Here is an 11,215-nt window from a genome sequence, read left to right as displayed (position 1 = left end):
GTTTTTTGGGACTGAACGTTTATCAAAAGTAGTTTTTTTATCAATTGTATTTTTTCAGATCTATTAAACAATGTTATATTTTTTTGTAAAAATGTCGGCCGATTTGGATTTAATGGCAAGTTTTTGCACTTTTTGAGTTTTCTGCTAATTGCAAATCAACTTTTTTTTTTGTCATTTTGTGTTTCTTTTTAGTCAACATGTTTATTCAACATTACATTCATCAGTTTGCAGTACATGATTCATATTTGATATCTTGATTCCAGTATTTATAGACATGTTTGAATCGTCAGAATATTCTCCGTTGATAATGAATTTCTCTACAGCTGTTCCTAAAGTCCCGTCAAGTCCCCCTCGCTGCAGACGATGATGTCACTGGTAGTAAAAACTGCCGGTGACGGTGAAGACGTCGGACGTCCCTTCGTACGGCTTGAAGACGTCCTTCTTCTCTTTGAAGTTTCCGAAGTGTTTGATCCTGTAGGAGCCGCTGGGCGCCGCCGCCGGGACGAACCAATCCACGGTGGCTTTACTGCGCTGGAACGAACCCTTCAGCCAATGAAACCTGCAGAGAGACGTCCAACTCAAACACTGCAGGGCTCTAAATATGAATGTATTTACTTTAGTGCTTTTTGCAGGACTAAACACTTTGGGCTCATTTTTGAATATTTATACAATTTTTATTATTTTTGTCAAAATCATGAATTTCATTTTTATAACAAAATGTTTAAGTTACTTTTATGATGCAGGACTTACTAAAGTACACGCTAACGTACCTGGTTTCCCATGATGCATCAGTGTAAACGACCTCCCAGGTGTTTGTCCGGTTGTCGTGAATCTCAACAGTTACAAAAGTTTTATCTCTCTGTAACAGATGACCGGAACGAGGTTAGAGAGGACTGGAAAACAAAGACGGTAACAAAAATAAATAAAACAGATTTTGTTCTTACGATGTCTCCAGAGTTTCTTGGGTTTCCTGCTACGAACGTGACGGAGACAACATCCCCCTGAAACACATATTAAAGTATTTTAATTAATGTTTTTCCACATAGAAACAGAAGGCTGTCGTCAGCATAACGAGGGTATAAAACCTTTTTAGTGTAAAACCTAAAAGGGCAAATTAAAACAGTTTAATCCATAATCATTCAGATAGAAACAGCAGGGTGTCGTCGGCAAAATGACGGGAGAAAACCTTAAACCCTAAAAGGAATGGGGCCCAGTATGGAGCCCTGAGGGAAGCCACAGAGGATGATTTATGATTTTAAATGTCCCACCGGTCTGTAGACGGGGAGAACCTGCTGCAGGACGTCTCCAAAGCTGGTGTTCACGGGTTTCCTGTCAATCCTCGGTGCAGGAAGCAGATTGAAGAGTTTCTTCGTAAAGAAAGGCGGCTCCGGGCCGACCGGCAGCTCCGACACCCGGTCCTGCAAACAGATATCCAAACACTGTTAGTACCGTTGGTGTTCGAAGACTTAATTTGTTTAGATGTTGTCAACATTAAGGCGTAATCTCAATAATGAAAGCGGGTTTTTTGTCATTTTAACTCAAAACAAGACTGAAATAAATGAAGGAAAAACAATTTTAATATCTCTGGAACATTTTTTGCTGAAAGAATTCAATAATTTAAGAATAATAATTTAATAAATAACATTTAAAATTAAGGTTGGGATTTTCTTGAGGAATACATTTGAAATATTTAGAAAAAATTCCCAACTATTTAAGTTCAACGTATGCTTTTATTTTGGAGATTTTCTAACTTTTCTCTTTAAGTTCTCTCTAAGTTCTTTTTGCAAATTATAATTAACTAATTAACTTCAGTTTTTCTAAATAAAAATGTCAGCCTCACCTGTGCGATGGCTCGGGCCAGCCGTCTGTATTTCTGCAGGTACGCACTGAGCGTGTGCGGACCGTAGATGGTGGACGCGCCTTCGTACCGCTGCACCTGGAAAAAAACAACAACAATGCACTTAGAATTATTTACTCTTTGTTTGCCAGAAATCCTGTTTATTCAATTCTTCTTTACAACTGAGCCTCTGCTGTTTGTACCTGGTACTCTTCGAAGGTGGTGATGTAGTGCGTGTAGATGTTACTCAGGCCGGCGATCACCACCTCCGAGTCCCTGAACGCACCCTCCGACTGCAGCTCCTAACACACACACACACACACACACACACACACACACACACACACACACACACACACACACACACACACACACACACACACACACACACACACACACACACATCACACAGTATGATCACATGACCTGTTGCAGATGTGTTGATGTGTTGTGTCCTCGTTGTGTCTCACCTGTTTGACGGCTTCTCTTAACCTCCTCCCCGACATGGTGCTGAAATATAAAAGGACAAAATATAACAAGAAAAATGTAAATGAATATTTCACATGTATTTTTTTATTTAGAGTTAATAGTCTCCTAAAAAGACACTAGAAAATAAATGTTATTTTTAAATATTTCTTTACATCTAACGTTCCCCATTCATATCATATCATATGAAACTCATTTTGGAAAAACTACAATTCCCTCCATGTATATACTGTATAAAGTCCTCAGTGGTTGAATACTCAACTACAACTCAGATTATGAATACAAGATGAAATAAAAACGTTTTAAAGTATTTGATTTTTATATTATTAAAGTGTTTTTACGTCATCTCTCCAGGAACGGCCACCACAGCTACAGAGCCGACAGTGATGATCTGAACGTCAACGATCTGAGGATGCCAGGGCAGAGGCCAGTTCATCTACACACACACACACACACACACACACACACACACACACACACACACACACACACACACACACACACACACACACACACACACACACACATATACAGAAACATACATGAACAAACACACACACATGTCGGTTGTGATATTTATAAGATTTTTCCACTCGATTTTTGTTATATTTTTTGATATTTTTGTTTTCACCAGTTTAGGTTTTCTTTCTTACGTTTGAAGATTTTTTTTAAATGTTCTACTTTTTCCCCAAAAAGATTTGAATAACTTTTATATTTTTTATATTTTAAAGTTTCCAAAGTTTGTTGGGATTCTTCCGAGTTGACTCAAAAAATGTTCGATATATTTTAAAATCTTCCCACACTTTCTCCAGTTTCACTCGAACCTTTTTTGGAATAATTTTAGATTATTAATTCATGTTTTTAAGTTTCCAAAAATGGTTGTGATGTTTCCACTCGTGGTATTTTATGGGCACATTTAAATAACGACAACAAATACAGATGTTTAACCCTCGGTGTGAAAGCGTCTCACCTCCCCGGTGTTGAAAAGGATGGGTTTGGGATGATGACATGCCTGCGACTGATTGGACGGCTCACCCAGCAGAGCATTTCTGATCCCGTCCCAGAACGGGTCGCCCTCCACAGCGCCTAAAGAGAGAGGAGGGTTAGGGGGATTCAAACCAGAATGATGGAGGAAATTCATTATAATGACCTTCAGTATAATGACGTTAGAAAGACTGTATAATCACCCTGAGTAAAGTTGAGGTCTCCTCCTCCGTCTGTTGTTCCCGCTGCAAAACTGTGACCCAGAGCTGGTTTACATGTACTGGCCTGAAGATTCAAGATGTAAGGCTTTATTTTCCTTTGTACGTCAGCTACAGGGTAGATGTGTCAATGAAAAACTTAGGTCACAGGCTCTTCCAACAGTGCAACATATGGACATAGAACAAATATAACAGCTAAAAGAGTGCAAGTAAATACAAATAAAAATAGAATAGAAATAGTGATTAAATACATAAATAATAATGCACTAAAATCCAACGAGAAAAAACAAACATATCAGATAATTCTGGATTTCCACTTCTGCTTTTCCTCTCTTTTAGCTCCCTTAAGAAAAAGCTTGAGCTACACATGCTAACGTGGCTAAAACCTGTTCTCCATGATGTGTGAGTTGCTGACCGTGTGTGTGGCGTTGATCTGGACAGTAACATCCGTCATGTTGACCCACTGATGGGCCGAGTGCAGAACACCTGTAACCTCTTCCACTGCAGTACCATACAGCTCCTTCAGGGGGCAGATAATACACACACACACACACACACACACACACACACACACACACACACACACACACACACACACACACACACACACACACACACACACACACACACACACACACACACACACACACACACACACGCTTGTCAGATAAATTGTCTGAATTTGCTAACCTCCAATAAAGGGTCCCCACAAAGCACTTCGTGAAAATGGCACCCCACAATGTACTAAGAACAAGTATTTTAATTGTTTCCATTTTTTTATTTATTCCTTGTAACTCTCTTCAAAAACGTTGCTCTGATGGGCTGAGTGGACACAACGGATGTAAAATAATATAAATACTATTTTCCACTTCCACTGAATTACATTTGTAACCAACTTCAGTCCAAAAACTGCCACGAAAAAAATATTTCAGAATTGTATCATTAAAAGCTATTTTTTAACCTAATGTAATAATATTTGAATGACTTAATGTACAGTAAAGGTTAGGTAAATATTAATCTATCACACACACACACACACACACACACACACACACACACACACACACACACACACACACACACACACACACACACACACACACACACACACACACACACACACACACACACACACACACACACACACACACACACACACACACACACACACACACACACACACACACACACACCTTGGCCTTCATGTAGATGCTGTGTCCGATGATCCTCGTGCTCTCGAACATGTCGGCTCCAGGTCCGAACGCCCCACACTGCTTAGTCTAAAACACACACCGTTTATGGTCTGCTATGTGTGTGCGTGTATGTGTGTTGTGTGTTGTGTGTGTGTGTGTTTGTGTGTTTACCCCTCCCACGGGACAGGAGCTGTTCAGGTAGTCACAGGGCAGCCCGGTGTTCATGCAGTGAGGACCTTTGGTGTTCGGACTGACGTCCCCGAGATTACTGGATGAGAAACCAGCAACGAAACCTCCCTGTACACACACACACGCACACACACACACACACACACACACACACACACACACACACGCACGCACGCACGCACGCACGCACGCACACACACACACACACACACACACGTTTACCTTTTTCAGAACAAAGGTAGAAATGATCGTTTTGTGTAATGGCGCCACCTGTCCAGGTCGCTGTTATTACACGACTTCATTTAGCTGGACCTTCTGGACCCCCAGTGTCGTCATGGTACAGTATGATCATTGTTTTTCATCCGAATGAAGGTAGACACAGTCATGTTGAGTGCCGGCGCCCCACCTGTCCAGGCAGCTGCCCGCGGTTCTTGTCCTGCTCCAGCAGGTAGGAGGCGTATCCCATGTTGTCGCTGCTCACCATCCGGTTGGTGTAGTTCATGCTGACGGCGTGCACCGCAAACCAGCTGTGTGTGTGCGGGCATAAACATCGTCATCATAACAGTGTCGTATAAACATGTAAAACATATAGTCTTATACTCTGATTGGCTTTTCCAATGTTACATTGTATTTCAGTCTGGTATGTGTTTAACAGAGACAGATGCTCGCACGACTGCAGCGGGTGCAAAATGCTGCAGCAAGGCTCTTAACTGGCACACGGAAGTCTGACCACATCTCCCCCGTTTTAGCTTCTCTCCACTGGCTGCCAATTTATTTTAGGATCCATTTTAAAATTATTTTATTTACTTTTAAATCCCTAAATGGCATGACCCCACCACCTGGCTGAGCTGATACAGCACTACACGCCGAGCCGCCCTCTCCGGTCAGCGGACCAGCCGCTCCTGAAGGTGCCTAAAACCAGGTCCCAGCTCAGAGGGGCGTTGCTTCTCTGTCGCGGCTCCCGCCCTGTGGAGCGCTCTGCCCCTGGAGACCAGACAGGCTCCTCCCGCCCTGTGGAGCGCTCTGCCCCTGGAGACCAGACAGGCTCCTCCCACACTGTGGAGCGCTCTGCCCCTGGAGACCAGACAGGCTCCTCCCACACTGTGGAGCGCTCTGCCCCTGGAGACCAGACAGGCTCCTCCCACACTGTGGAGCGCTCTGCCCCTGGAGACCAGACAGGCTCCTCCCACACTGTGGAGCGCTCTGCCCCTGGAGACCAGACAGGCCTCCACACCGCCTGCTTTCACATCGCTTCTTAAACCCACCTCTTCTCCTCAGCGTTTCAACATCTTTCAGAGAGTTGCTTTTTTGCATTTAAATTGTTTTTTGTTTTTACTTGTACTTGTTGTATGGTGTGTGAGCTGAGCTGTGTTTTATCTGTTTGCCTGTACAGCACTTTGGTCTGGAGGTTTAAAGTGCTTTATAAATAAAGTTGTATTGTATTGTATGCTAAGGATTTACATTTCAGGAGGATAAAGGAAGTGAAAGAGGTGCATTTACAAAGGGCTAAAGGGCTGGAGGGTTCTATGGTGTTTAGACGATGCCTCAGAGAACAGTGGGTCCAGTAGACCAGTGGGTCCAGTAGACCAGCGGGTCCAGTAGTCCAGTAGACCAGTGGGTCCAGTAGTCCAGTAGACCAGTGGGTCCAGTAGTCCAGTAGTCCAGTGGACCAGTAGACCAGTGGGTCCAGTAGACCAGTGGGTCCAGTAGTCCAGTGGGTCCAGTAGACCAGTGGGTCCAGTGGACCAGTGGGTCCAGTAGTCCAGTAGACCAGTGGGTCCAGTAGTCCAGTGGGTCCAGTAGTCCAGTAGACCAGTGGGTCCAGTAGACCAGTGGGTCCAGTAGTCCAGTAGACCAGTGGGTCCAGTAGTCCAGTGGACCAGTAGACCAGTGGGTCCAGTAGACCAGTGGGTCCAGTAGACCAATATACCAGTAGACTAGTGGACCAGTAGACCAGTGGACCAGTAGACCAGTGGACCAGTGGACTAGTGGACCAGTAGACCAGTGGGTCCAGTAGTCCAGTGGACCAGTGGGTCCAGTAGACCAGTAGACCAGTGGGTCCAGTAGTCCAGTAGACCAGTGGGTCCAGTAGTCCAGTGGACCAGTGGGTCCAGTAGTCCAGTAGACCAGTGGGTCCAGTAGTCCAGTGGACCAGTGGGTCCAGTAGACCAGTAGACCAGTGGGTCCAGTAGTCCAGTAGACCAGTGGGTCCAGTAGTCCAGTGGACCAGTGGGTCCAGTAGTCCAGTAGACCAGTGGGTCCAGTAGTCCAGTAGTCCAGTAGACCAGTGGGTCCAGTAGTCCAGTGGGTCCAGTAGTCCAGTAGTCCAGTGGGTCCAGTAGACCAGTGGGTCCAGTAGTCCAGTGGGTCCAGTAGTCCAGTAGTCCAGTGGGTCCAGTAGACCAGTGGGTCCAGTAGTCCAGTAGTCCAGTGGGTCCAGTAGACCAGTGGGTCCAGTAGACCAGTGGGTCCAGTAGTCCAGTAGTCCAGTGGGTCCAGTAGACCAGTGGGTCCAGTAGTCCAGTGGGTCCAGTAGTCCAGTGGGTCCAGTAGTCCAGTAGTCCAGTAGTCCAGTGGGTCCAGTAGACCAGTGGGTCCAGTAGTCCAGTAGTCCAGTGGGTCCAGTAGACCAGTGGGTCCAGTAGTCCAGTGGGTCCAGTAGTTCAGTGGGTCCAGTAGTCCAGTAGTCCAGTAGTCCAGTGGGTCCAGTAGTCCAGTGGGTCCAGTAGTCCAGTAGTCCAGTGGGTCCAGTAGACCAGTGGGTCCAGTAGTCCAGTGGGTCCAGTAGTCCAGTGGGTCCAGTAGACCAGTGGTTCCAGTAGTCCAGTAGACCAGTAGACCACCAGTCCAGTGGGTCCAGTGGATCCAGTGGGTCCAGTGGATTTTCTCTCCTATATATTGTGACTGTAAACTGTATTCTGGGATGAAGCTGCTCTGTCCCTGCCTTTCAGATCCATTTCACTTTATATTGACTTCCTTTCTGTCTTGTTTGTTCGTAGCGTTTATTTAACCAGATCAAAACATCTCTTTTTCTGGGTGGCCTGCAACATTATTAAATATAACAAAAGACAAACGTTGTCCTCGAATCATTACCAGTTTCTCTGAAGCGTTTCCTCACAAACAGCAATCAGGAAATGATCATTTTACTAACAAGAAAGTATAATATCCGAAAATCCTCGACCCTAATCCTGTCTGGTATTAATGTAGTATTTTGTTTAATGTAATATGATATATTTTATTACAATGATATAAAATGTAGATACTGCTATATTTTACTATATTTTTCAATATTTTGTAATGTTATAATATTTTTCTTCATATAGTTTTCTATCTGTGTTTTAATTGTTGTTTCACTTTGATGTCTGCATCACGACACCAAGTCAAATCCCTCGTACGTGTACCTGGTGATAAACCTGCTTCTGATTCTGTTCATCATTTCTATGTTTTTTCATTATTTCTGGCACACTTTTTACCAACAGCGATATTGATACATTCTCACTAAAGGTGTGTTCTCACCTGAGCATACCGATGCCGTCTCCGTGCAGATTGGTGAACTTCAGAACCAGAACCTGTTTATCCGTGTTCCACTTATACCTGATGATCAATAACAACATCAAATCAAGAACTTTTGATTACTTTGTTCTCTGAGAGTTTGTGTACCTGTGTCTCTCGCTCTCTGGGTTGTTCAGATACGAGTGAGGACTTCTGTTCAGGCTGCTGTTCTCCAGCTCCCCCCGACTCCGGAAGATCCTGCCCGGCCTAATGCTGCTGTGGGCTATGTCTATACTCTGGAAACAAGATGATACTTTCAGAAGTAGTGTTATGTTATTATGGGCTATGTCTATACTCTGGACACAAGGTGATACTTTCAGAAGAAGTTTTATGTTATTATGGGCTATGTCTATACTCTGGACACAAGGTGATACTTTCAGAAGTAGTTTGATGTTAATATAGGCTGTGTCTATACTCTGGACACAAGGTGATACTTTCAGAAGAAGTTTTATGTTAATATAGGCTATGTCTATACTCTGGACACAAGGTGATACTTTCAGAAGTAGTTTGATGTTAATATAGGCTATGTCTATACTCTGGACACAAGGTGATACTTTCAGAAGTAGTGTTATGTTATTATGGGCTATGTCTATACTCTGGACACAAGGTGATACTTTCAGAAGAAGTTTTATGTTATTATGGGCTATGTCTATACTCTGGAGACAAGGTGAGACTTTCAGAAGTACATTTGTATCTTTAGTAAGGTTATGTCTATATTCTGTAGTTTTGAGAGTATGACCTTGTTTCCAGATGTATGTTATTATGGGCTATGTCTATACTCTGGAAACAAGGTGATACTTTCAGAAGTAGTGTTATGTTATTATGGGCTATGTCTATACTCTGGACACAAGGTGATACTTTCAGAAGAAGTTTTATGTTAATATAGGCTATGTCTATACTCTGGACACAAGGTGATACTTTCAGAAGTAGTTTGATGTTAATATAGGCTATGTCTATACTCTGGACACAAGGTGATACTTTCAGAAGTAGTGTTATGTTATTATGGGCTATGTCTATACTCTGGACACAAGGTGATACTTTCAGAAGAAGTTTTATGTTATTATGGGCTATGTCTATACTCTGGAGACAAGGTGAGACTTTCAGAAGTACATTTGTATCTTTAGTAAGGTTATGTCTATATTCTGTAGTTTTGAGAGTATGACCTTGTTTCCAGATGTATGTTATTATGGGCTATGTCTATACTCTGGAAACAAGGTGATACTTTCAGAAGTAGTTTGATGTTAATATAGGCTATGTCTATACTCTGGACACAAGGTGATACTTTCAGAAGAAGTTTTATGTTATTATGGGCTATGTCTATACTCTGGACACAAGGTGATACTTTCAGAAGAAGTTTTATGTTATTATGGGCTATGTCTATACTCTGGACACAAGGTGACACTTTCAGAAGTAGTTTTATGTTAATATAGGCTATGTCTATACTCTGGACACAAGGTGATACTTTCAGAAGAAGTTTTATGTTAATATAGGCTATGTCTATACTCTGGACACAAGGTGATACTTTCAGAAGAAGTTTTATGTTAATATAGGCTATGTCTATACTCTGGACACAAGGTGATACTTTCAGAAGAAGTTTTATGTTAATATAGGCTATGTCTATACTCTGGACACAAGGTGATACTTTCAGAAGAAGTTTTATGTTATTATGGGCTATGTCTATACTCTGGACACAAGGTGATACTTTCAGAAGAAGTTTTATGTTAATATAGGCTATGTCTATACTCTGGACACAAGGTGATACTTTCAGAAGAAGTTTTATGTTATTATGGGCTATGTCTATACTCTGGACACAAGGTGATACTTTCAGAAGAAGTTTTATGTTAATATAGGCTATGTCTATACTCTGGACACAAGGTGATACTTTCAGAAGAAGTTTTATGTTATTATGGGCTATGTCTATACTCTGGAAACAAGGTGATACTTTCAGAAGAAGTTTTATGTTAATATAGGCTATGTCTATACTCTGGACACAAGGTGATACTTTCAGAAGAAGTTTTATGTTAATATAGGCTATGTCTATACTCTGGACACAAGGTGATACTTTCAGAAGAAGTTTTATGTTAATATAGGCTATGTCTATACTCTGGACACAAGGTGATACTTTCAGAAGAAGTTTTATGTTAATATAGGCTATGTCTATACTCTGGACACAAGGTGATACTTTCAGAAGAATTGTTATGTTAATATAGGCTATGTCTATACTCTGGACACAAGGTGATACGTTCAGAAGAAGTTTTATGTTATTATGGGCTATGTCTATACTCTGGACACAAGGTGATACTTTCAGAAGAAGTTTTATGTTAATATAGGCTATGTCTATACTCTGGACACAAGGTGATACTTTCAGAAGAAGTTTTATGTTAATATAGGCTATGTCTATACTCTGGACACAAGGTGATACTTTCAGAAGAAGTTTTATGTTATTATGGGCTATGTCTATACTCTGGACACAAGGTGATACTTTCAGAAGAAGTTTTATGTTAATATAGGCTATGTCTATACTCTGGACACAAGGTGATACTTTCAGAAGAATTTTTATGTTAATATAGGCTATGTCTATACTCTGGACACAAGGTGATACTTTCAGAAGAAGTTTTATGTTAATATAGGCTATGTCTATACTCTGGACACAAGGTGATACTTTCAGAAGAAGTTTTATGTTATTATGGGCTATGTCTATACTCTGGAAACAAGGTGATACTTTCAGAAGAAGTTTTATGTTAATATAGGCTATG

The 11,215-nt window shown here is 42.0% G+C and overlaps 1 protein-coding gene across 5 annotated transcripts in view; it reads right to left on the bottom strand.

The window, feature by feature from the left end:
- Positions 1–224: 224 nt before the first annotated feature.
- asah2 (N-acylsphingosine amidohydrolase 2) overlaps positions 225–11,215 on the bottom strand; it is an 18,335-nt gene continuing 7,344 nt past the window's right edge. For all 5 annotated transcript variants that reach the window (XM_034079712.2, XM_034079716.2, XM_034079714.2 and 2 more), the window contains exons 6-21: positions 8,568–8,695; positions 8,424–8,501; positions 5,314–5,434; positions 4,890–5,015; positions 4,719–4,805; positions 3,941–4,045; positions 3,511–3,592; positions 3,294–3,409; positions 2,665–2,759; positions 2,308–2,347; positions 2,041–2,139; positions 1,841–1,936; positions 1,269–1,418; positions 945–1,001; positions 771–859; positions 225–559 (exon numbers count right to left, since the gene is read on the bottom strand). In XM_034079712.2, the coding sequence (XP_033935603.1) occupies positions 370–559; positions 771–859; positions 945–1,001; positions 1,269–1,418; positions 1,841–1,936; positions 2,041–2,139; positions 2,308–2,347; positions 2,665–2,759; positions 3,294–3,409; positions 3,511–3,592; positions 3,941–4,045; positions 4,719–4,805; positions 4,890–5,015; positions 5,314–5,434; positions 8,424–8,501; positions 8,568–8,695 (1,659 nt within the window). In that variant the 3' untranslated portion in view covers positions 225–369. The remainder of the gene's footprint in view (positions 560–770; positions 860–944; positions 1,002–1,268; positions 1,419–1,840; positions 1,937–2,040; positions 2,140–2,307; positions 2,348–2,664; positions 2,760–3,293; positions 3,410–3,510; positions 3,593–3,940; positions 4,046–4,718; positions 4,806–4,889; positions 5,016–5,313; positions 5,435–8,423; positions 8,502–8,567; positions 8,696–11,215) is intronic.

This window comes from Pseudochaenichthys georgianus, unplaced genomic scaffold (assembly GCF_902827115.2).
Source record: "Pseudochaenichthys georgianus unplaced genomic scaffold, fPseGeo1.2 scaffold_703_arrow_ctg1, whole genome shotgun sequence".
NCBI lineage: Eukaryota > Metazoa > Chordata > Actinopteri > Perciformes > Channichthyidae > Pseudochaenichthys > Pseudochaenichthys georgianus.
This window is presented reverse-complemented; position numbering and strand designations above follow the sequence as displayed.